Source organism: Typopeltis vanoorti, chromosome 19 (genome assembly GCF_054136105.1).
Source record: "Typopeltis vanoorti isolate ZY-2024b chromosome 19, IOZ_Tvanoo_1.0, whole genome shotgun sequence".
Taxonomy (NCBI): Eukaryota; Metazoa; Arthropoda; class Arachnida; order Uropygi; family Thelyphonidae; genus Typopeltis; species Typopeltis vanoorti.
This window is the reverse complement of record NC_143567.1, coordinates 73,329,095-73,356,792: the sequence shown is the minus strand read 5'-3', so window position 1 is coordinate 73,356,792 and position 27,698 is coordinate 73,329,095. Positions and strand designations below refer to the sequence as shown.

General features: G+C 35.2%; 1 protein-coding gene across 3 annotated transcripts in view; it reads right to left on the bottom strand.

Annotated features, from left to right (window-relative positions):
• Window positions 1-27,698, bottom strand: part of LOC150096246 (afadin-like) — a 512,466-nt gene that overhangs the window by 342,563 nt on the left and 142,205 nt on the right. For all 3 annotated transcript variants that reach the window (XM_090409377.1, XM_090409378.1, XM_090409379.1), the window contains exons 10-12: window positions 26,178-26,227; window positions 15,894-16,147; window positions 1,985-2,190 (exon numbers count right to left, since the gene is read on the bottom strand). In XM_090409377.1, the coding sequence (XP_090265503.1) occupies window positions 1,985-2,190; window positions 15,894-16,147; window positions 26,178-26,227 (510 nt within the window). The remainder of the gene's footprint in view (window positions 1-1,984; window positions 2,191-15,893; window positions 16,148-26,177; window positions 26,228-27,698) is intronic.

The following is a 27,698-nucleotide window of genomic DNA, read 5'->3' as shown; positions in this document are numbered from 1 at the left end:
TTGCCACATTAAACTGACATCCATTTTTCCTAGCCCAGTTCTCCAAACTATCCAAATCATCCTGTAAAATTTTGACATCCTGCGCACTCACAATTGCTCTACCAAACTTTGCATCATCAGCAAACAAGTGAACACTTCCTCTCAAATCCTTTCCAATATCATTGATGAACAAATTGAAAAGCAGTGGTCCAAGAACAGAGCCCTGCGGCACTCCACTGGTCACAAGACGTCTTTTTGACTCCACTCCTGAATAAACCACTCTCTGGTATCTCTCCTTCAACCACCCTCCTATCCATCTTACCAACCCTATATCTATCCTCATCTGCTCCAGTTTACTGATTAGGGTTCCATGTGGTATCCTGTCAAAGGCCTTGGCAAGGTCCAGTAGTATCACTGTAAACCCATTACCCCTATCCAGTTCAGCCGTCACTGTGTTATAAAACGTGAGCAAGTTACTGAGGCATGATCTACCCTTCACAAAACCATGTTGTCCCCCATACAATATCCCATTTTCATCTATCCAATCCTGTATTCTTTTCTTGACTAATTTCTCTAAGACCTTGACAATGATTCCTGATATGCTAATCGGTCGGTAATTTACAACAGCAGTCTTGGAACCACCTTTATGCAGTGGAACTATTTTCCCCTCCTTCCACCCGCTCGGGACTAACCCAGACCCGAGACTCAAATTAAACAAAATGGTCAAGGGTACTGACAATTCTTTAGCTGCTTCTCGTACTACACGAGCTGGTATACCATCCAATCCCACAGATGTATTGACATTGAGGTTATGCAATAGACTACTCACCTCCACTTCATCCACCACAATTCCCGTATAATCTACTGGTTTATTAGTTTCTGCAATGTCACCACCTGGATGATATATTCTTGCAAAGTGCTCACTCAGTAACTCAGCTATCTCAACTGATTCAGTTACCTCCCTACCATTGGCATTCTTTAAAATCATTCTGCCATGTGCATTTTTCCTTTTACTTGCTACATATCTAAAAAACTGTTTAGGATTCTCTTTAGCCTGCATGGCCAATGTTCTTTCGTAATCCTTTTTTGCTTTTCTTACCACGCTCGTCACCATTCTGGCCTGCGCTTTATACCTATGTTATGCAGATGATGTACTATTAATTGCAGAAAATGAAACTCAGTTACAAATATTACTGCATACATTTAATAAAGTAGCAAAATTATATAATATGAAGATATCAAAAACAAAATGTATGACAATATCACAAGAACCACAATAATGCAAATTAGAATTGGAAGGTACTATTACTGAACAAATAACTATTTAGATATACAACTGAACTGGGAAGGAAGGCCGCATCTAGAAGTCAGAGAACAAGTTACAAAAGCTGCAAGAATATCAGGATGCTTGAATGAAACAATATGGAAAAATAAACATCTTGGAGTAGAGAAAAAAACTGGAATTTATAAAGCAGTAATCAGGCCTATTATGATACATAATGCAGAAACAAGACTAGACACTAGAAAAACAAGCCAAATGTTAAACATGGGTGAAATGAATATATCAAGAAAAATAGTAAATAAAACTAGACTAGATAAAATAAAAAAATACAGATATAAGAAAACAATGTGAAATACAAGCGATAAACAACTGGGTATCAACATGAAGAATAAAATTAATTGAACATGTTGGGGGGGGGGGGGGAGTGAAGATAGAATAATAAAACAAGTCTATAGTTGGAAACCAAAGAATAAGAGAAAAACAGGAAGGCCTAGAAAAAGACACTATTAAAGAAAATGAAGTCTTGGTCGCAACAGATATCACATCTAATGCGTGAAGAAGATTTTTTAAAAGCTTAATATAAACTATATAATGGGAATATTTTTATGATTTCTAAGATTTAGCAGTTATTCAGTACTGATTTGTTTTACAAAATCTTAATTACTGGCTGCATACCTAAAATAACATTCTCCAATAATTATACTATGAAATTCAATTTCTCACCTGAATAACTTGATGGATCATACCCGAAACTTTATTCATAAGAGCTGTTAATCGATGGGCCCGATCACTAGGAGTAGTTTCTGGTCGAAAATGGGTGGATGCTCTGTAACGAGCTGCCATATACAAAGTATAGGTGGGTGCTAGTTTAAACTGCACTTGACTAGGATCAAGTTGCAAAACAGATGCACTGAGAAAGGCATCTTCTCCTGAAAGGAAGAAATATAAACATTTGGAGTTCTAGACCTGCAATTTTGTTAAGCAAATCAGTTCATGCATGGTTATTTTTTTAAAAAAATGTTTGTTTTTTTTAATTAACATACAGTTGTCAATATAGAAAACATTTCCCCCCCCCCCCTCCTTTATAAACTACAGTTAATTGTTACTAGCAAATATTGTTATAGTAAACTCATTCACCATAAACGAATTATGAAAAAATCTCAGCTACAGCCATATAATAACACATGCTGTTTGACAGGAAATTTTAACAAACATACCACTATAACAAACTATTGACATGTATAACCACATTGGCTATATGAACAGGATCATTTATCAAATCACCGACTGTCACTTAATGGTAGTGCAGTCAGCTCTATACTGCACCTGTAGGTACAACTATGAGTAGACAAATTTCTAAACACCAATTTAAGAAGAACAAGTGTATTATTAAATATGCAACCTCTGCATATAACTAAAGTGTATTATTAAATATGCAACCTCTGCATATAACTAAAGTTACCTATTTAATATGATAGAAAACAAAATCAGATTAATTTTTAATGTGACTAATCATTATTAGTACTGTCTGCATGGATAATAAAAAACAAAGCTATTCCTCTTAATTTGCTGGTCTTGTGAATATCCTTAAGAAATTGTTTCACAAGATCTCGGTAAGACAACACTGCTAAACCAGGCTTCAAGTGGCTTAAAAAAGTTCCATGTTCAGTCTTTAGAACAGGATTAACTTATCATGCTTAAGGTAATGACACTGATGTAAAATAGGCTAATAGTCATGGGTGAGATTCACATTAAAAAAAGGATACAAAAATAAAGATGTAACTTTTAAATGGATATTTTTGTTTAACATTTTGTTAAGTTCTAGACCAGTCACAATAACAGTGTGCTGCTGTTTCCTAACCTTAAGTATGGCTCTCAAGAGCTGAAACAGCCAGCACTCCATGTTATTGGTCCTGTATATACAGTACTCATTCTTTAATTTTTAGTTTTCAAATGTTTAGTTATGATAATTTTCATTCTTAATCTTTCAAAATTTATAGGCGATTTGATTCATCATCATCATCTCTTTTTTTACTAGTTTTATTCATGTTTCCTTTTCAACAAATGAATATACATATTTACATTCATATAACTGAGCTTCATTCCAAAGCTCAGTTATATGAATGTAAATTCATATAACTGGGCTTTGTGTTTTGGCTCAATCAAGTTCATCTTTGAATACCTTGTCATCCTTATTATCTAAAAATAAAAAACTATATATGCCTTTTTAATTACTCTTAATATAAATTAAAGTTTTATATTAGATGTAATGCCTTTGGTTGAAAAACATAATAGTTCCATCACTAAATAAATCTTATTTTTTAATATTGTTTTAAATTAGGAGTGACATGCAGATATAAATATGGTAAAAATCATGAGGATCTGCTCAACACATAAATATGAAAAAAATAATGAGTCTTTTTATGTAAATTTTTTTTCCCCTTCTTTTTGCAAGCAAGTTCAGAAGGCAGGGGAATTCTATTAAGAAGTCTTTTTATGTAAAACACAAGAAAATGTGTTCAGAATAGTAGAACTTTCACCCTTTTTTGAATAAATAATAGGCAACATCTCTGAAGTGATTTTTTACAGTGATAATAAAAATTGTAGGCTAAAAGATCAAAGCTAGTAACTGGAAAAAGACTTCCACATAGCCTATAAAAGAATGCAGAAAATTGACCACAAATTCTGACCTATTGTTCAATATCTTCATTCTTTTTGTATGCCATGTCTCACTATTAAGTATCCACCTAGATAATGAACAAACAAGGATGTGAGTGACAACAGAGCACTGAGCCAACCATACTGTATTCTGCAGTCTGGTTGGCTCAGCAGAACTGGCAGAAGAATTAGAGAAGTGTTATGTTTAGACATAATCATAGTTCCTGAGTCAAAGAAGACAAACAGCGGAAGTTCTGGTAAATAATAACGACAAACTGATATATCTGATCAGGAAAAGGAATGAGTAGCTATAGCTTTTAACATTAAACACCACAATAAACTTCTTGAACAGCAAGCAATTTCATCAAGTAGAGTGATGTGAGCAAATGTCAAATTGCAGAAGTGGTTAACAAGACTTATTTGAGCCTAACAGTCCAATTCCACACCATGGAAGAAGTGAAGGAAGCTGTCATAAAGGAAACAGAAAAGCTAATTCTAATTGGAGATCAGCCAAGCAAGAAATGAATACCACATACACACATAGAAATGCTTTGGGAAATTTTGGAGAAAAGTTTTAAAAAAGAATCGAAACTTAGTAGCTTTCAGAGGTGAACTGTAGACTCAAATATATAAATGTATTCAAGAAAAAAAATTAATTTAATTTGCAAACAAGAACCAAACTGTAGAGATATGAATGCAAACAAAAAGAAAAAAAAAACAATCACTGACTCAGACAGGTAAAGCCATGAGCAAAAAAAAAATAATAATAATAATAATTAAAAAATATACATACAATAAATATATATAATATGCTGAAAGTTTATTTTTCACTTGTTTAGACTAGAATAAATTTAGTTTAATCCATTATCCAAGTGTGAGTAAGTGTGGGAGGAGAGACAGATCGCATAAATGGTGTATCACACATGCCTGTATTGTATGAAAAATGATATTTAGAAAACACTGTTAACATTCAAATATGTGTATGCAGAGCTTATCTAAGAAGTATAATCACTTAAGCACAAGATGAGTAAAACTTACCAATACAAGCATTTGAGCAAGAAAAAGACCCAGATCTAGATGAACTGACACAGAAGTGTTTCTGCAGACTAAAATATAAGATCTGATCATACTGGAATTTTGACAAATGGCAGACTAATTTGGAGGAAAACTGTTAACAGGAAGTTCTAATAATGTAACTTAATCGTATAATTCTATCATAGTATTTACATGTATACTTCTTGAGGGTACATATCCTCAAAAACAATATATCTCCTAGTATACTTCCCTCAGTTTCCTGAGATGTACCTTCAGGACAAATAGTTGAGACAATTTCTGTATTTGACATAAAGTGAAAATGTAATCCTGACAACCTCTATGGCCCATAACTAGCTTGTTCTCCAATTTCAATTCCACAGTTTTTCTCAACCTCTTTTCAAATATTTAAGGCTTACTTCAACCACTAACCGTTTAGATGAACACAACTCTTACATCTGCAATCATGACTATGGTCAGTCTGGCCTTGCAGACCATGTATTGGAAACAACTCACAGGATCTTCTGGAAGAAAACCACCATAGTAAATTTAAAAAGGAAAGACGGTTTTTGGAATCAGCAGCATCACTCAGAAATCAACCCAATTTAAACAAATCTGGATATATATAAACTTCCCAAAAATTGAGAAACCATAATCGTTAGAGGTCCCATTTTACATCCTAGGCTACCTACAAGCACCCATAGAGGGCATACTACCTAAGTCACCTACCTGTTTCATTAAGTATTATGTTGTGTGTGACAAGTGTTATTTGTACTGAAGATGTCTCCGTGATTGAGACATCAGTACAAATAACACTTGACATGAAATACTAGAAGCATTAAAATTAGTTTTTAATCCTTTCCTAGTGCTGTCCATACTCCATTAAACCTTCAAACATGATGTCCCCCAGCACTTAAGCCTTAACACAATGACATATGCAACATTAAACTGATAATCATTATCCTTTTCCCACAATGCCAATTTATTTAAATCATCCTGCAGGATATCTACATAACCTTTATCAACTATTGTTCTTTCGAGTTTTGCATCATCAGCAAACAACTCAACATTCATCCCATCTTAAATCTTTCCCTGCATCACTGATATACTGTTGTGTCCAATTGTTGTTATTTTTTTTGTACAATGGTTGTATTTTATTCAATCTTTTCTAACCTAAACCTTCTTCTATATTAACCTTATCGGCTGCACCATTCATGTTGTAACTTCTTCTTCCTTATTATAACTATCCTACCGGCTGCGCCATTTATGTTGTATCGCTTCTTCTTATTCACACTTATTTTAAATCTTTGTTGCTTTATCTCCGTAATACACTATCGGGCAGCATGTGGTACCTCTGAGGGACAATGGAATTTCCTCGAGATAGAGGGAGTACCAGAGTATCAGTGTCTAAGATTTACCTCTCGTAAAACGCCAAGAAATTTATTTGTTTCGCTGCGCCACTTAGCGCTATTAGATTATTAAACATTAACAACTAAGAGGTAATCTCTGGTCAGTACTTAATGATACCTATCAACTCTGCAGACGTGACCAAAATTTACTCTTTTCAAATATCCCTTTTATATCCCGCATAGGTTCGCATTAATATTTTATAAGCGGTGCATCGGATTCCAAAAATCACAGAAAGTCTTTGTTAGAATCAAAAGCAAGGTTTATTATACTCAAAAGTTGATACACATAATAACATTAAATTAAATTCCATCTTAAGGGAGTTTCAGACAAGGTATATAAAATTCAAACACTACTATTATACTAAAAAAATAATATACAGTAGCGTCCTAAAGTATGAATTATATTAACCTTCGCTAATGCATTAATCATGTACTATTATCACAATCAATCTAAGACTCCGTAGCTCTGTCAGACTACACAAGATAACATTCATATCTTTCACAATCTCTTTATATTATGCAAATTCTTTACTCTAAACATATCCTTAATTTCATTCAATATAAAGGCGAACATTAACACAACAACAGAGAGTAAGGTAAAATCAATATTCTTCTAAAGTCCTAGCAATACAATCCTATCCTAGGTCATTAATGTTCTTCTTCTATAACATATTAACGTGACACAAATCTTTCATTCCTATTCAGTATAACAAAAACAAAGTTTACTTATCTTCCCTTTTCGATTCTTTAGTGCTTTGTAGGTTCACAGGAACAGGCCTTCTGTGGACTGCCAGACTTGCTTCCTTCTGCTGAGATACTGCTGCCAAGACCTGTGACTGCCTCCGGTACCGGGGCACTGGCACCTACGCCACAACGAGAGGGGAACACACAGTAGATCGAGGAAAAAAAGCCTTGTTACAGGGTCGCATGACCCTTATATTTCCCCTATTCTTCTCGGCGATTCTCGCCCTTTTCGATGTCCAGCCAACTCACACGTGTTGCTACGTCACAGCGTCCATGTCTCTCCCCTGCTATTGCACATACGCCGACGTCACGTTGTTTGCTTGGGGCGAGCCGCTTCCTCGCGTTACGACTCCGTAACCTTTAGACTTGACTCCCCCCCCAACTGTTGAATTTGTGCTTACATTTTATAATTCTTTTATACATATTTTATAATGCTCTGCTAATGTTTTACACTTTCATATTAAATTAACCACATTCGTGAATGGCACAAAATACATACTTATTTAACCTTTTCATAACAGAACACACTTGATTTACATATACATATTACTTATTTTACATTTAGAGGCAATTTATTGTATTTATCTCATTCTTTTGTTTGGAAAAGCATGTTCGACTGTGATAAGATAGGAATTCATAAATTTACACTCTATCACAATTTAACATAGGCCTCCCCTTTCAATAAAAAAAATTTTCTAAAAAAAATTTTTTTTTCTCAAGTGTTCCTCCTTACTGTTCCAAACGAGGGGGGGGGGGGTCTCTATTTTAATGGCATCTCATACTTTCATGTTGTGGGTTTCGTCTACTCCTGATATAACTTGTGCCCCTGTTATAGTTTGCGTCTCACTTAGTGCCTTATTTTGCTCAATCTCCTGGGATTGCTCTTTCTCACTTACTACGATTTTTGTTCCATCCCTTTTCAACCCTTTTGTGGTGTCCTGTTTGCCAAAAAATTGCGTTGTGAATTGGAGGCAACTAGTCCTGCTTAGTTTTTCATCAGGATTGGGACTAGGCTTTCTTATTTTCCTCCATTTCTTCTTCCTAGCTCTACCGTGACTTACTCTTGGGACATTAGGCTTAACTGTGTCTATTTCTAGGCTCCCAGTGCCAATTGAATTTCCTTGTGAAGTTTGTGCTACCAAGGATACCTGATTCAGATGAGGGCTTGTCTCTGCTGACAAAGTGTGCTCCTTCATGCTTGAGTAGTCACCTGCTGGCTCACCTTTAGATTTACTAATCTGGGTTATAGGGCTCCCCTTAAAAGCTCGGATTCTTGGTGAGTTCCATCTGTTATTTTGCAATTCTGACTGAATTCCTTTCCTCATGTTTTGCCTTCTTCCAAGGAGATATACTTCTTTCCTTGCATAATCACACTTAAAGTTGTATCTCATTAAAAAATCATTGCACAGAATCAGCTTTATGTGTGGGAGAGAAGATCCTGACAAGACCAGAAACTCTTGCCAAACACACATTCTGAACTCAGGCAGATACACTTTAAGATTCACTGATTTAGAAGCATGAGATGCTGAGGCTGTACACCCAAATATTCTCACGGATCTTTTGAGGTAAGTGATTTTGTCCTTAATATAGGGTTCTAACCTTTTAAAATAGTCTCCAGAAATGATGGAGGTTTGCGCTCCAGTGTCAAGTAGGGCATTGCAAAGCTCTCCAAGCACACTGGTTTTCACTATCATTTCATATGACTGCCCTTTTATTCCTTGTCCCTTCTTCCAAGTTCTATTAGTAGAAGTATGCTATCTAGGTTCATCATCATGACCTCTATTAAAATGTCCCCTGCCTTTAAAACAATTGCGAGCCATGTGCCCAATTCTATCGCACCTATAACATCTGGGGGGCTCTCTTCCATTTCCTTGATCATTGACCCTATGCTCTGATTGTATTACAAACTTTTCTTGGGAGGTAATAGCTGAAAATTTTTCCATTACCTTGTCTAGTCGGTCAAGAAGGGGCCTTTGTAGTCTCTCGACCTCTTCTCTAATTAGACATTTAGTTTCGACCGCCTCAGAGATATTTGGTTTTGGGGCCTTCACTGATAATGACTCTAATCTTTTCATGACATCGTTCAATCGCTCCATGACAGGTTTTTGGAGCAGTTCCACTTCCTGTTTTACAATCGCCCTGATCTTACAAGTCTCAGGGGGGATTTCAGTTAACTTATTTACTATCTCACTATTACTGCCCTCGTTTCCCTTTCTTGTCTTGGATTTTTCTTTCTTATCTTGGTTCATTATTGGCCAGCATTCTTGCTCAACCAAGTTTACAAGATCGGCAGCAGACGTGGGATGTATGTCTCCAAGTATCTGCTCCCTTTCTCTGACTGCATTGTAGCATTCATCCAAGTTAGTCACTTTTTTATTGAAGGCAGTTTCCTTAAATTCCTTTCTTACCCCTTGCCTGAATTGCTGGAAAATGGCCCAGTCCAAATGAGGTTTCTCTTCATTGTGGACACTCAGGGTACTGGCCACCGTTAATAATCTGTTCTGAAAATCAGATACACTCTCCCTATCCTTCTGAGTGCACCTCTGGAGTTTCCATAAATTAGGCCCCAAACATCCTAGTTTAGAGAATTGGGAAATTAGGACCATTTTAAACTTTGAATACTCCACGGTTTCTCTTAGAATGGGAGAGGAGTATAGGAAGATTTTTGCGTTCCCTATCAGTTTACTTCGGAGCAAGACCAGTAACTGAAAGTCAGTCCATCTTCCAACTTTTCTTAGTTCTTCTACAGGGTGTTCGGGATAAATTTGACATATTTATAATTAATTATATTTTTCCGTAAGTTACATGTATTAACACACACTTCTCTTCATTTAAAAGGTTGGACCCTTCTTCATTCATATACAAGATGTCAGAAAGGATGGATAGCTGGAACCCACCTGAATCATGGAAGAGAATAACTTGCATCATGATGATTCATGCCGGCCATCAAAATAAGGATATTTCGACTGCTGCCCAATGCTCCCTGAATACAGTAAAAACAATCAGGCATGAACTAGAGACTTGCAATGGTGACTACGAGGATGTAGCAAGAAGAAAGATCCCTAGCAGACGATCTGATTGCGTTCGTACAGCAGAATTCCTCGCAAATCTGCAGGAACAGGTGTTGAAGATCCCTGGCATTGGAATTCGGGCTTTGTCACGTGAAATGAATATTGCAGCCTCTACTATGAAGCTTGCACTCAATGAAGACCTCCGCTACTACTCATACAAGCGCCGCAAAGGTCAGCTGCTTACAGAAAAGGCCCGTGAAAAACGTTTGATAAACGCGAAGAAACTTCTAAGCAAAGTGAAACATCCTGCGGAACCACAAACAATCTGGTTCTTTTCCGATGAGAAAAACTTTTGCCAGGATCAAAAACACAACACGCAGAATAACAGATGGCTTGCATACAGTACAAAGGACATTCCTCGTGTAATGCAGACTAAATTTCCCCAAACTGTGATGGTTTTCGGATGTGTATCCTCTGAAGGCAATGTGATGCCTCCGCATTTTTTCCAAGAGGGCCTCAGGTTGACTTCAGATGGCTACGTGGAGTTGCTAAACACTGTAGTCAAGCCCTGGATAACAAGGGTAGCCAATGGTAGGCCGTATGTATGGCAGCAGGATTCGGCCCCTTGCCACACCTCTGGGAAAAGTCAAAAATGGTTGTCTGAAAATTTCTACGACTTCACCAGTTCAAATGTTTGGCCTCCAAACTCCCCAGACCTTAACCCCATGGATTATTTTGTATGGGGCGCAGTTGAAAAAGACACCAATCGCACTTCCAGTAATACAAAAGCCCAGTTAATGGATAAAATTAAAACAGTTTTTGCGGCCCTTCCCAGGGAGACTGTAGCATCAGCTTGTTCGAGGTTCCGAAGCAGGATTGAAGCTGTGATCGATGCTAATGGTGGTTATTTTGAGTAAATCTTGTTGATAGTATTGTAATTAACTCTGCCTGTAATGTTTTTGTCAATTCATTAAATTTAATAGATACAAAGAAGATTTTCTTTTTCCTTACGAAACTGTCAAATTTATCCCGAACACCCTGTATGTATGAAAATAACGAAATGACATCATCAGAGTCTTCGCCTGAGAACTGGGGGAACACTTGTTGGGGGTTAATGCATCTAAAAAACTCATTGTCCTCCATTATTGAGCTACTCGTAGGGTTAGACATATTTGCCTCTAAGTTTACACAAATAATTAATCAAACCTTGCCTTTGTTAAGAAATTCTGTTTGGAATCCAAAACCTGCTTATTGTGTTTTATATAAGTACTTATTTTTAGTTATATAAACCATATGCTGTCGGCTGAGCCATTTATGTTGTGTCCAATTGTTGTTTTTTTTTGTACAATGGTTGTATTTTATTCAATCTTTTCTAACCTAAACCTTCTTCTATATTAACCTTATCGGCTGCACCATTTATGTTGTAACTTTTTCTTCCTTATTATAACTATCCTACCGGCTGTGCCATTTATGTTGTATCGCTTCTTCTTATTCACACTTATTTTAAATCTTTGTTGCTTTATCTCCGTAATACACTATCGGGCAGCACGTGGCACCTCTGAGGGACAATGGAATTTCCTCGAGATAGAGGCAGTACCAGAGTATCAGCGTGTCTAAGATTTATCTCTCGTAAAACGTCAAGAAATTTATTTGTTTCGCTGTGCCACTTAGCGTTATTTGATTATTAAACATTAACAACCAAGAGGTAATCTCTGACCAGTACTTAATGATACCTATCAACTCTGCAGACGTAGCCAAAATTTACTCTTTTCAAATATCCCTTTTATATCCCGCATAGGTTCGCATTAATATTTTATAAGCGGTGCATCGGATTCCAAAAATCACAGAAAGTTCTTTGTTAGAATCAAAAGCAAGGTTTATTATACTCAAAAGTTGATAATAATAACATTAATAATAATAATAATAATAACAATAACACATAATAACATTAAATTAAATTCCATCTTAAGGGAGTTTCAGACAAGGTATATAAAATTCAAACACTACTATTATACTAAAAAAATAATATACAGTAGCGTCCTAAAGTATGAATTATATTAACCTTCGCTAATGCATTAATCATGTACTATTATCACAATCAAAGACTCCGTAGCTCTGTCAGACTACACAAGATAACATTCATATCTTTCACAATCTCTTTATATTATGCAAATTCTTTACTCTAAACATATTCTTAATTTTATTCAATATAAAGGCGAACATTAACACAACAACAGAGAGTAAGGTAAAATCAATATACTTCTAAAGTCCTAGCAATACAATCCTATCCTAGGTCATTAATGTTCTTCTTCTATAACATATTAACGTGACACAAATCTTTCATTCCTATTCAGTATAACAAAAACAAAGTTTACTTATCTTCCCTTTTCGATTCTTTAGTGCTTTGTAGGTTCACAGGAACAGGCCTTCTGTGGACTGCCAGACTTGCTTCCTTCTGCTGAGATACTGCTGCCAAGACCTGTGACTGCCTCCGGTACCGGGGCACTGGCACCTACGCCACCACGAGAGGGGAACACACAGTAGATCGAGGAAAAAAAGCCTTGTTACAGGGTCGCATGATCCTTATATTTCCCCTATTCTTCTCGGCGATTCTCGCCCTTTTCGATGTCCAGCCAACTCACACGTGTTGCTACGTCACAGCGTCCATGTCTCTCCCCCGCTATTGCACGTACGCCGACGTCACGTTGTTTGATTAGGGCGAGCCGCTTCCTCGCGTTACGACTCCGTAACCTTTGGACTTGACTCCTCCCCCCCAACTGTTGAATTTGTGCTTACATTTTATAATTCTTTTATATATATTTTATAATGCTCTGCTAATGTTTTACACTTTCATATTAAATTAACCACATTCGTGAATGGCACAAAATTCATACTTATTTAACCTTTTCATAACAGAACACACTTGATTTACATATACATATTACTTATTTTACACTTAGAGGCAATTTACTGTATTTATCTCATTCTTTTGTTTGGAAAAGCATGTTAGACTGTGATAAGATAGGAATTCATAAATTTCCACTCTATCACAATCTAACAATACAAATTAAAGAGTAGCAGCCATAGTACAGAACCTTGAGGTACTCCACTAGTCACCCTCATTCTTCTAGATTTCACTTCACCATTTACTACTCTCTGATGCCTGCCCATCAGCCACCCCTATCCATGCTACTAGCTTCATATCCATTCCCATTTACTCCAACCTTTGTAATAGTTTTCCATGTGATATTCTGTCAAATACTTTTGCAAAGTCCAGCAATATCATGGTATAGCCATTTTCTTTATCCAATTCTGCTGTCACTTTATTATAAAATGAGAATAAATTACTAAAACAGGACCTACAAAGCCATGTTGCCCTTTACAGTAGGCAGCATGGCTTTGTAGAGTATTGCTTTTATTAAGTACAGAGTATATTTTAGAGTATACAGAGCATAAGTATATTAAGTGTAAATATTTAAGTACAGAGATGAGATGCTCCAATTTGGATATTATGGATCCATCCATGTTTTATAGCCAAATTTAGAAAGAAACTTAAAAGCTTCAAAAATTTATCAGAATTTGTAAGAACATAACACCTTCTCATAAGCTTTCTAGTAAATTTTCAAAAGAACATTTTTCTAAATTTTTTACTTTTGTATGTTTCCACATTTTGTTATAAAATATAGATATATCTGTAACATTTCCTATTATAATATCTTATGTAAAACAAAGCTTCTCAGCTCTGCAGTTTAACACTTTGAGTCCTATCGATGTAAATATACTTTGATCCCCTGTTAACCCAGAATCCCAATGTATATTTACATCAGTAAATTAAAAATTCCGAAAATAATAATATATGCTTGAAATTCATTATCAGACTGTACTATAGTTAGATCTGAACCTTCAGCTTCATTATCCATGAGGATGGCTGACTTAAAAGGGAATTTATATTAGTATATCGTAATGCCTGCCCATCAGCTGCATCACGTACGATCGCACGTGTTCATGTTTATATTACATTGCACTGTCATAACTCTGGCTGCTCCAATCTAAACAATATAAAGGATTCACGATTCTCTTCTTGTGACCTGAGGGAGAGAGAGAGATCAGTTTGAATTTCTCTGTCACCATAGACAGACCAGGACCCAGTGGTTCCCAAAGCAGGGGTATAAAACAGTTCTTGAATGAACACGAATTAGAACAAATGATCGAGGAAATACTTGATAATGAAGGATCTGAATTAGATAATTGGGTAGACAGTGATCCAGAACAAGAAGAAGCAGATCTCCCCACAAATACGAGATCTGAGTCAAACAACAGTGATGCAGAACTTCGAATGAGGGGTGACCAAATTCGAGGCTGTTCAGCGAGTCGTGCTTGCAATCGCACACGAGGTCATGGTGTACGAGTATCGGGGAGAAGTGGCAGTCAGCAACCAAATGACGCCCAGTTGAACTGGAAAAATGAGGGTACTATGCAAGATATACCTTTTTTCATCAGTACCTGGTGTATCTTGTGCATCCAATATCAATGAAAATTTATCCCCTTCTCAAGTTTTTGAAATATTTGTAAATAACAATGTTATATCTGATATGAAAACTGAAACCAACAGATATGCTGCACAACTTGCAGCAGAAAAAAAGGAAAGAGCCATTACCTAAACATTCAGTCTTTTCAAGATGGAAACTTGGTACCATATCCATATCCAGAGATCAAGTTGTTTAAATAGTGCAAGCCAAGGTAACTCGGATTTCGGTCTTGGTCTCATAAGTTCCTGGTAAATTTTCAAAACTCCATTATCTTTTTAATTTGGCTATAAAATACAGATGGATCCATAATTTCCTCCGTTTCAGTATAATAACATTATCATTTAATTTCATAGAGAACATTATAAATTAAAGATGCCAAGAAGTTATATTCTTGGTTTCATCCTTTATCCAAGTGTGAGCATACAAAGTTTGCACTTGAAGTCAGCTTAATGTTTAAAAAACAATGCAGCTTAGTCCTTCAAATAACAAAAATATCAACAGAACTCATTTTAAATTGTGAAATATAGAAAATAATTATGGTTCTAATAATTAAAATGAATTCATGATAAATTATGATGTAGGAATACATTTTTTGGAGTAGCATATGTCTGGTTTCTTCATAAATATTTCTGACTTCAGAAAAAAACTTATAAAGAATATGCTGGTAATTAGTGCTGAAAGAAATTTTCTGAGAAATTGAAATGTGGAATAAGTTTATTCATTTACTTGCATATAACAGGAATTTTTCTGCTTTGGTCGACTAAATACTGAATCCTTCTAATCTGGCCAAAGCCAAATATCTGAAAAACATGCTGAAGCAGTAATTACTGAAGTAAAACTGGATATTCAGTGCATCCCTAATCATAGAGAAAAAAATTAAGTTCATTGGATATTTTAATGCTAATGAAAAATTGTTCCACATTGTTCATGACAACTGCTGTTCCAGACCTTTGGCTCTTGGCTAGCATTTTTTTTACTATTTATTAGTGATCCTTCCAGGATAAGTAAATGCTGGACTGCATCTTCACTGATATATTCATAATCATTTCAAATGCAGAAAAACATGAGATACACTTATTTAAGAAATAGGCTATTCTGCATATCATTAGTGGTATTAACCATTACATCCTTGAAATGTTGTACAATGAATGAAAAACAAACACACAGTTTTTCCATTTTTTAAGGGTATATCTGTAACCTTATAAGAAATATTACAATTACCAATACTCTAAAAAATTATAAGCCTCACCTTCTTCCCAAAACTCAAGTACAGCAGGAAGTATGGGATCAGTACCTCTTCGATGTTCATACTTATCATAACTACTACGCCCCTGGGAACTCTCTCTACCAAGTGATCTATGGGAATGAGCATCATCAGATTTCCTGGACATGCGATCATCTCTAGAGTGAGTAGATACAGTTTCAACATTGCCTTCAGTATCAAATGTTGTCTCATAACTCCCATGATGATGAAGAGATATCTGATCATCCTTTCTTGAGCTCCTGAAAATTGAAGAAAGTTTCTAAAGTTCAACGTCATAATTATCAGTGAATATGTTTATAATTAATCCAGTTATTAAATAACTAGGGTCTCAATTTAATAGTCCTTAAATGGCTAACTTTGGAAATGACTAAGAACAGCACTTAATATATTCAGTTAACTGACTTTTTTTTTTTTTTTTTTATATACAAAAAAAGACAAGCCAGAAAAATTCAAAGTGCTATCATGCATGCTAGAACAGGCTGTTTAAAGCATCCATGCCCAAGGTGGGATTTGAACTGAAAACCTGTTGGTTGGAGTGCAAGTATGCTATTCACTCAGCCAACTAGGCTAATTGGTTTCACAAGTGTGACAAGATAAGAGATCACAGCACCTTAACAAGTAGTAAAAATAATTACAAATGTCTGCATCTGGCAAGAGAGTCAATGATACAGACATTTTTGTTATTCATGAAATATTCACATTTAATTAGACCAAAAAGATTCTAGTTATTGAAACCAGAAGTGTTTTCTAAAAATTAATAATTTTAATTAATGTAATTTAAATTATTAATTAATAAGGCCCATTTCTCTGCTGAAACAGCAATCAATTCCTGCAGTAAAAGTTAATTGTTAGTCTTGGCCTTATTTGATGTCCTAAGTCTTTTCCAAAGATGCTACAAGATTCAAACCATACTGCCCTTTACACTCCCATTACCTTAAACTAATGTTGAACTATGTTGCCCAAGTCCTTACAGTAGATGATTTGTTATAATGCTGACACTCAACTGAGTTGCTTCCAAGAATGGATGTAGTGCACATACAAACAAATTCCTCAACCAACCAATGGTTATGGAGGTATGACATGATCAAACATCAATATGTGCACCAAATGTGTCTACCATGAGCATCTACTGCTGCTGCTTCATGTTACTATAAACCAATTCTATTAAGGTATTGTTTGATATTGTCAAATCCATCTCATTTGGGATCAATCTCTTCTCCTAACACCTTCTGAATCACTTCACGTAGACTTGTTGACTGAGTGAAAGATATGCATGCTGACAAATGGCCACACCATCATAGCTTTTCCTTATGCAGGATAGTGCTAAGAGGTGGATGACCACTCCTCTGATGTGATCAAATATCTGATATATATCCTTTCTAAGAGTGTACACAGAATAGGATACTATGATATTGAAAGTTTTTTCACTTGTACTATATATTAAAGTTGCTAAAAAATTATACTCTTGGTTTAATCTTTTATCCAAATATAAGCAAAATATTTGTGTGTGACATGTCTTCACAAGTGGGCTACTTGTATATAGAGGATAATGACTTCACATCAATTGCCTTCATATCCATAATGCAACTCCCACTGACAAAACCTCAATAAAAGTTGAAACCAGTTTGGGTAGTGGCGCTTCCCATAATGCATTGCGTTATACACATCTGAAAGGGTGCGTGCTTTGCATTATGAGATACTAAGGTAAATGATGTAAAGTCATTAGCTTCTATATACAAGTAGCCCAGTCGTGAAGATGCTTCATACAAATATTGTTTGCTTACACTTGGATAAAGAATTAAACCAAGAATTTATTTGCATCTTTATTTTAATGGATACTATGATAGGACTATATAATTTATATTATTGTTACCCTCCTATCAAAAGTTGTCCTCTAAATTAATCTATTATCCATTAGGAATTCAATACTGGCTGAACCCTATTCTGGACTAAGGCAATTCTGATAACATCAATCCACCTAAATCTTGGTCTTCCTCATTCCCCCCTCCAGCATCAAAAACTTGTTTTGCTTGATCTTTCTTTTCCTGTTCAAGTGACCATTACCACCTGGCATAAGCTCTGCTCACACATTCCTAAATGTTAGCAATGTCAATTCCTTCATTTCTGATATGATTCTGCTATTGATGTCATCAGTTCACTTCATTAACTTTTTTCAAAACTCTTATATCTATGGATCTCCAAGTCTTTGATCATATGTTTTATTTCTAACCTAACTCTCAAATGCACACACTATTTTTAGAAAAAATGACAAATTAAATGTGGAAATGTTGTGAATGAAGTGCTGAAGTATTCCCCATCGATATTTTCAATGTTCCAGCCTACCTTTATAGAATTTGACTTAATTGATTTTCATGCCAAATTTGTTACAGAAGTTATTTAATCTAGTCAGAGAATCCTGATGACTTGCAGTGGATTTGTTTAGGAGTAGAGCATCATCGACATAAATTAAAGAGCAAATCTGAATATCTCCAAACCTTATTATGATAAGGTTTGATGCCACTTTTCTTATTAATGCAATACATACAGATGACAACAGTGGATATCACTATGCATCCTTATCCCACACCTGATTTTACAGAAAACTATCATCATATATCTCATATCTATCTTTATCTACAAATCTGTAAATAAGTATATTTTTGTAACTTGTTCTTGAAATCCTCTAAATTTTTAAGGATGAAAATTTCCGGTAAACAAGGGGAAAACTTTTGCCCTTGAAAAGTTTAGCAACTTGCAGTAAAAGTTGCTAAACTTTTACTGAAAGTTTATGTTAGATACTCAATGCAATTTACAATAGGTCTCAAAGGATCATTCTCTTTATGTATCTTAGGAAGAAAATAAGGTCGGAGAGTCCGAGTCTGATGAATCCAAATCTTTTTTGATCATGTCTTTGTCCCAAAATTGAACTTCATCTGAGTATTAATTTTTTTAAATTAAATATTAAGTAATTTTTTTAAACCATGAATGACAACAGCACATCTCTTATTAAGCATCTTATTAAGCACATCTCTTATTTGATTATAATAACAATCTTATGACCTAAAATTCTGGTAGAAAGGTTTATATGCTGGCTATTCAAAACTATTATTTTTGATAAAATTACAACATATGCTGAATAGTAATTGTAATAACTTTAATTAATACTTCCAACATTTCAGAAATGGTACAGTGCCATCATCAGGAATCACAGAACAATGACATGAGCAGCCAGGCAACCAAGGCTGCCTTGGCTATTGGGCTGAAGATCTGAGGATGAGTACTTCTCAAATTTGAAGCAATTTCATGACCCAAATTTGTGGAGATTTGGAAAGTTTATCAGGGTTGAGGTAGTTCTAGGAACAGCCTCTCATATTTGTATTTGCTGTGGTGCAATAGAGTGACCCTTATCCAGCGTATCTGTGATGGTGTCCAAAGCATGGTCAGCAAGCTGGGTTTCCGGTGGAAACAAGCAAGCTCGGTTCCACCATTACAGAATGGCTATAATGGTGGAACCAAGTGCAGTTCATACGTTCAAAAATTCTAATATTGGCTGTCCTGCTTGTTTGGCCATATAGGAAAGTTTGCAACTGCAAGGGACCTGGCAGGTCTAGGGAATGTAGCTAGTCTTTGGTGGAGCAGATAAGGGATGGATGCCAATTTTTTTTTTATGTAGTTAAGTTTATCTTTAGGATTTTGTTAATTTTTTGGATGTACCCCAGATATATGGAATGGTGATAAATGTTGTGTAATTTTCATTCTACTGGTGACCTACACAGAGGTGACCTTTTGGTCACCAAAAAACTTAAACCTTATAAATATAGCCCCTCTCCCAGATATATGGGCTACCAAATAAATCCATAAACAAACCCTAACAACATCTACAATGAAGAATAATGTGCCATTATGGTTCATTGTAGATGGCACTAATTCGTCCACATACAGATTTTTCAAACATTTAACTAAAGTGTTCTCACAATATACTGGCAACACTCCTTCACACACACAAAAAACTCAGCAGACAGAAAGCCCACTTAAAGACACCTCAGACCTTATCCAAGCTATATTTCCTCCTGATATCTCAACCTTACTTCAGCTCATCATGAACACTGGCTATTTCATTTTGCAAGGAAAATTCTACAAACAGAAAGGAACAGCAATCAGTATAATTATGATAGTACTACATGAAAAAGTTATACCGTTACTAACTTCCCAACAATATTCCTCCAAACTAATCTGTTATATGCAAAGACTAGCATTTGAGGCATTTTTTACCGTATCAATCCGTCTACATCTTGATCATCCTCTGGGTCTTTTCCCTATCAACCTGGAAAACAACACTTGTTTTTCCCATTTTGTTTAAGTGACCAATACATTCCTGAATATTAATAATGGCAAGTTATTTCCTAATATCCTCATTTTTAATGTGACATTGATGCCATCTGTTCATTCCACTAATCTTTCTCAGAACTTTCATATCTGAGTTCTCCAGTCTTTGATCAAGTGTTTTATTTCTAACCCAACTCTCAGATCTTTATGTTAAAATTGGTTTAAACACTGTCTTGTATATAGATAATTTAGGGTTTTCACTAATTCTTTCTTATTTCATATAAATTTATTCCACTGACTTCCTACCATGCCAGCTTTACTAATTCTATTATTATTATTATTATTGCGAGTATCTCCATGGAGTCAGTAGACTCATCGTGGGAGACCCAAACTAGCAAAACAATATCTATCATATCTCTTCTTGAATTCATTTACAGACGAAGAACTCACAACTGTCAGGCAATGAATTTCACTCGTTCACCACCCTCCAGGCGAAAAACCTCATTTTCACACCCTTGTTAACCAAACTTTTCTTTAATTTCCAGGGATGACCTCTTGTTCTTCCATCACTATCACACAGCTGAAACATTTCCCCTGCATCAATCTTATAAAAACCTTTTAGTAATTTAAATGTTTCTATCATATCCCCTCTTCTCCACCTCTCAACCAACCTCTGCAATCCACAAGATCTCAATCTATCAATGTAGGGAACATTTTTTACATAACTCACCAACCAACCTAGTCACTCTCCTCTGAACCCCTCTCCACAACCTCCTCATCTCCAAGAAATCCAAGCGACCAGACCTGAGCACAGAATCCAAATGTGAAAGTATCAACACCTTATAAAGGGGAATAATAATCTCTTTATTTCTGGATGTTAGTGTTCCTCAATAATCACGTAATCCTATGTGTAATCTTGGACACCTTAGCAATGTGTTCCATGAACTTCATCTCCCTATCCACCATCAATCTCTTGGAGTACCGTTCCATCAATGTAGCACACAGCAGTTAATATTTTAATCCCAAAATGCAAAACTTTACACTTTTCCACGTTGAACTGACATCCATTACCCTTTGCCCGTTTTTCCAGCTTATTTAAATCATCCTGCAAACTCTCAACATCAGCTTGATTTTTTTATTGTGCTATCCAACTTTGCATCATCAGCAAACAACTGAATATCACCCCCTCAAGCCATTCCCTATACCATTTATGTACAAATTAAACAACAATGGCCTAAGCACAGAGCCCTGAGGCACACCACTGGTCACCTGCCTCATCCTGGATTCTGCTTCTCCATACACCACCTTCTGGTATCTCTCCCTGAACCATTCTCCTATCCATATCACCAGTTTAGAATCCATTCCCATCTGCTCCAATTTGCATAACAGCATTCTATGGGGTATCCTGTCAAAAGCCTTAGCAAAATCCAGAAGTGCCACTGTGTAGCCATTTCCTTTGTCCAACTCAGATGGCATTCTATTATAAAAAGTTAATAGATTACTAAGGCAGGATCTACCTTTAACAAAACCATGCTGACCCCCTATGCTGACTCCCAAAACATTTCCATATAATATCTGTTAATTATTTCCTACTCTGTTGTTTAGATCTCCAACACGGACCAACTTTTCCTTTTTCATTGTGCCAGCTGCCTTTTCTAATGTCTTGAAAAATTTCTCCATTTCTTCCATAAAACCTTCTGTGGGATCCTAGGCACAAAAAAGTCTCATTATACAGTTCTGCTGGATATTGCCTGCCATTCAAGAAGATTATGCTCACATTTAGTGTTTAATACGATGGCTACAACTTCTTTTCCCTGATTGTTATTGTTTGAATATAACATTTTGTATTTGTTGCTTAGAAAGATCTCACCTGTTTTTGTCTTCTTTGTTTCAGTCACAAGTACTATGTTGGTTTGGTACATATTCAATTTTTGTACTTGTTCCATTTCTTTTCCATTGTTGCTTCCTATGTTCATAGTACAAATCTTGAACTCTGTGGATGTTGAGTTGGGATGTGTTTCAGGCTTTGTTCCAGTAGTTGACTTTGTGTTGTTCAGCCTGGTTTACTAACAAAAACATTAATTCTGTCATGTTGTACCATCATTTTACATTGTGCTTTAAGATAATAAGAATACAATTTGATTGTCTAAATCCCAAATACCAGTCTATCCTTGTGTTCAGTATCCGGAGAGATACCTAACAGGGTGTCCCATGAGAAGGTGAGGATGACATTAGGTCAGAAGCCCCAATGAATTCTCTGCATTCCTTAAAAGGCTACGTGGAGGTCTTCTTCTAGTTAACAGCTTTGACCCTTAAGCACTCTCGATTCCATTAGTTGCAGAAGACAGAAAAGTGGATAGTAGAGTATAGATGGTAAAGTAGTGTAAGTGGTTGTGTGATGTAGTATACCCTGCTATGATGATTCTTTAGACACCATAGAGGCATCATATAATAAGTGCAATAATAATAATATTGGTGATCATGTAGACTAGCTCTTTTGTAACATCTGAGTAACTTGTTCTAATAAAGCATAGCAGTATCAGTGTCACTCAATGCTTCAATATTAACAGTGACAGTGTAGTGGTAAATATTTCATCCCTTTTGTGTTCAGCTTGAAGGCCTGTCACAGCCAAGTAACATGATTTCTTAGAAAAAAAACTGATACTGCTTATTGATAGGACAGGTAAACCTATTTGCATTGTGTTCTATGGCTATGAATGTAGCTGGTTTGCCTGTTTTGCGAGATGAAAAACAAGTTTCTGGGAAGAAAAAAACCTTGCTAATATCATTATGCTTGAAATAGGTGTTGGTTATTCTCACTACATTCAATTTACACAACTAGAGGAGCTTCACCATTATCATTGTAATTACCAATGCCAAATGGTCCAATTACTTCAAAATAACTGTTGGTTAAAAATTGTGTGGTATTCGATTACCGGTGAGTCAGAGTGCATGAAATTGCTGAGACTATGGGACTCAAACTGAAAAGAACGTGTAGGATATATTTTGCATGAAGAATTGCAAATGAAAAAGCTTTGCACAAGATGGGTGTTGCACTTGCTCACAGCTGATCAAAAACAAACTCACATGAAAATCTCTGTACAGTACTTGGAGCATTTTAACAAGAATAAAGCTGATTTTGTGCGTCAATTTATTACTATGGATGAGACTTGGATTCACCATTACACACCAGAATCCAAAAAGCAGTCAAAACAGTGAACAAATGGCGGTTGTTCAGTGCCAAAGAAGGCAAAGTTGGTTCCATCAGCAGGAAAGATCATGGCATCGGTGTTTTGGGATGCTAAAGGCATTTTGTTTATTATTTATCTTGAAAAGGGTAAAATAAAACAATAACCAGGGAATATTATTCCCATCTTTTAACCAGACTAGACAAAAAAATTCGTGAGAAAAGACTCAGTTTGCAGAAGAAAAAAAATTATCTTTCATGAAGACAATGCACCTGCCCACAAAGGTGTTTTGGCAATGGGAAAATTAAGGGATCTGCGATATGAATTGTTGGAACTTCTATCTCTTCCCAAAACGAAAACTCTTTCTCGTTGGTCAGCGTTTTTCTTCGAATCAAGAGGTGATTGCAGCTGTAGAGGGATATTTTGCAGATCTTACTGACAACCACTACAGGGATGGGATAATGGCACTGGAGCATCACTGGAAAAATGTATTAGTCTTAAGGGAGATTATGTTTAAAAATAAAAAGAATTTTGAAATTATAAATTCGTTTTTTCATTGTTAGGCCGAGAACTTTTCAGACCACCCTCATATGAATTGTGTGCAACCCTTCTGAATTTTACCTTTTGCTCTCTATCTCACTTCCTACAAGCGAGAATCTATTGTACCTCTCTTTGTACCCATGAAATTATTCAGTGAGGATATCAAGCAATAAATTTTGGTTCAGCATCTTATATTCTAAATCTTATGGAAAGGAAAGTTTTATTAGTTGGAAGAATGATTTTCTGTTTTTTCATGAACCTGAAATCACCTAATTGCAGGAATGGGACAATAACCTATCTTCCAACTCCCTTCAGCTTAAGCCACCTAAACCAATTGTCAATGACACATCAGAGTCTAGGTACCAATGATGACCTCTGCTCCTAATTACTCACCAGACAATATCTGTCTACATAAGTTGGGGCAACTTAAGCAGACAGAGGAAGCAATAGGTTCTCTTTCTCAAAATCCTATCAGGGCAGTGACATTTATTCCATATACAAGATATGAGTTATGTAGCATATGTTTACTAGCTCATATCTCAGTCACAGCTGAGTAAACAGGAGATTACATTATAAGAGCTCAAAGGAACAAAACGGACATCTGTAATTCAAAATTGAATAGCTTATTCAATATTGCAATAAAAAATAATAAAAATAAATAAATTTTTTTTTAAAAAATTAGGAACAGTTAATGGTGATTATTTTTCAGAAATATTAGATTGACAAGCAATCAGAGCAGTTAAGATTCAGACAATGTCATAAAGTTTCACATGTTTTAAGAATACACAATCAAATTTAAATCTGCTGGAATGAAAAATCATGGTTTGGTTCCAAAGTGCTCTGGCTAGTATTAATGGAATGGCAAGCAAGTCCAGACTTCAACTAAAAATTTAATATAGTCCTGATGTTCTTGGATTCTAATCTTAACAGAACAGCCAAGCAGCCCATAATAACAAAGTTAATATGAACAGGAAACGTGGCAGATACCTGGCAGGGAGAGAGAGATGGTAATTTTTCTATACATATTTTAACCGTTCTAAATATCTAATAATATGTCTAGTACAAGTTCCTTTAAAATATCTAATTAGATGGGATTCAAACCAAGTCCTTCCATCCAAAGGGCAAATGCTGTCAATATTCTAAACAAGTATATTACAAAGGTTGATGCTGACAAGAGATGAAGAGTACAAGTTCAAGACAAAAAAGAAAATTAGTTACAAAAATCACTCAATGTGCCACAGTATCTCAAGAGACTCAATACAATTCTCAAATTAACAAATTTAAATAAACTTCCCAATAAAGTTCAAGTTTAAACAATGAACTGAAAGATAAGATTTGGATACATCATGGCGGGCTTCCCAGGAAGCACAATCATCTTAAAGTACATAAAATAAACAGTCCACTTAAATAAACCGGTCCTCCTGTAGTAGAAGATTCTGTAGGGAGGTGCACTATCCAAACATCTATCTCTTTCGATTTGGCTCTTTTATCCAATAAAAAGAACTTCTAACATAGTTTAATAATATTCACTTTCAGATTAAATTCACTATTAAACTGGAGGTAAACAAGTCTACCATTTTTGGGAAAGATTGCCTTCTCTCTCTCTCTCCTAACAAGATCTCTAATCTTCTGAAACTTTCAAAACCTCGCCACCCACCTCTTCAAAAACCTGATATCTACAAGATCAACTGTAGCTGTGATTTAAGCTACACAGGACAGATATAGGCAGGTAGGGAAAGTTACACCAATCTGAACACTGGTAGTACATACAAATGAAACCAAACATCAAGTATTACAGCAACAAACCAAAATGTTCCACATAGACTCGATCAAACATCCTCAGCAGTGCAACAAAACACAAGGGATGATTTTTTATCAAGTCTGGTCCTCTCTAATTCAACACAACACATAAATATCAGAGCAAATGTGTGCTTTCCATTGTCATTCCTGTTCAAATATTTCATTATGTGAATTACATATTATAATATTTTTTATAAGTTTATTCCCATATTTCTCCTGATGATATGAAACAAGAATTTTTATGAAACTAGAAGAGTAGTCAAATTATTTTATCTCATCTGGTTCTATCATGTGGAATAATACTGGCAAATGTCTTACTTATGCAATTCGAAGTATTATTAATTTGAAAATAAATATTAATTCATTAAGTGATTTATCTTTATTCGTCACTGATAATAATTAATATGTAGCTAACCTTTCTATGTAATCTGCTGATTGACGGGGATCTGGAGACAAGCGGCGCCTCTGCAACAAAGCATGCAGTTGTTTAATATTACATTAAATTATTAACTGAACTGTACTTGATAATAAATTTATATATACTGTATATAGATAGATATTGTTAAAATAATCTTATTAAAGAATCAAGTTAAATCTAAAAAAAAAAAAAAGTTAGTGAACATAATCAGTTTTAAAAAAATACAAATGAAAACTTAATCTTAAGTATTCAGTGGCAAAAGCAACATGCGAGTACTATGTCCAATAATTGAAGGACTTCTGTAGTCCACTTTCTCTTGTTTTGCAAGAGGGAAACCTTATCCTCTGCACAAGAATAGCTAACTTACCTTTAGTTGAAAAGCCCTTATAAAAATTTTGTAGATGGAAGTTGAACTCAGGCCATTCCAAGGACAAATGTTAAAACATCCTTGCAACTACTATGAAGAAAATACCATTTTTATCAAAGAACAAGTTCTTCTTTATATGACAGTACTGTTCATAGTAATGATCAAAGTAAGAGTCAAAGTGACATGGTTCATTATTAAATAGTAAAATGGGATTATAACTTAGAGGTGTAACTGTTACCACATGTTTAATATTTTTCTTACTACCTTTTACCACTTCAATCACTGACATCAATATAATTATATTATGTTAAAAGAACAAGAAAACTATCATCAAAAGGGAAGAAAACTAAAGAAGCAGAAATTGTCTCTCTTTTTTTTTTATGTTGCTCCCACTCACAAAAGGTTAATGCAAAACTATAATCCATTTTTGTACAATGGGAGGGCTAAAGATTTCTTTGTCTATTTTTATCTTTATTTCATACATTTCTTTTTTGAATTTTTTTAAATTTATTTTTTATATAGTTCAAAAACCCTGGGCTAGAGACCAAATATGGAACTTTTTAAAGCTTCAGGCCTCCATTAAGCAGGACAGTGGTCTCACACCAGGCGATGAAATTCATCTTCCACCTAAAGACAATAACAAACATCCATGTCCACAGCCTGTTGGTTGGAGAGTGGGTACACTAACCACTCAGCCAACCAAGCTGACAAGGCCATCTATTAAAAAAAATATTCTTGACTTGGTATTCATAATAATTATCACAATCTAAAAGGTACAGATCTAAATTTTTCCCTTCAAGTTTGCACAAGATATTGCGAAATTTCCAAAGATTTAGATAATTTCAATTATTCACATTCAGAATGAACAACAGCTAGTCATACATTTAAATATCTGATTGATTTGTGGTTTTGTTGTGCAAGAACAACAAAGATCATACTCTACAAGGATATGGAATAGCAGCACTCAAGATGTTGGTAGGTAAATAAATAAATGTACAAAGTTTAGTATTTACAATGTGGCATCTATGTATGTATGTGTGTGTGTGTGTGTGTGTGTGTGTATATATATATATATATATATTTATAAAATTAAAATTTAACTGACTAGAACTGAGAGAAGTATAACAAAAACTTTAATAAATCATGACTAG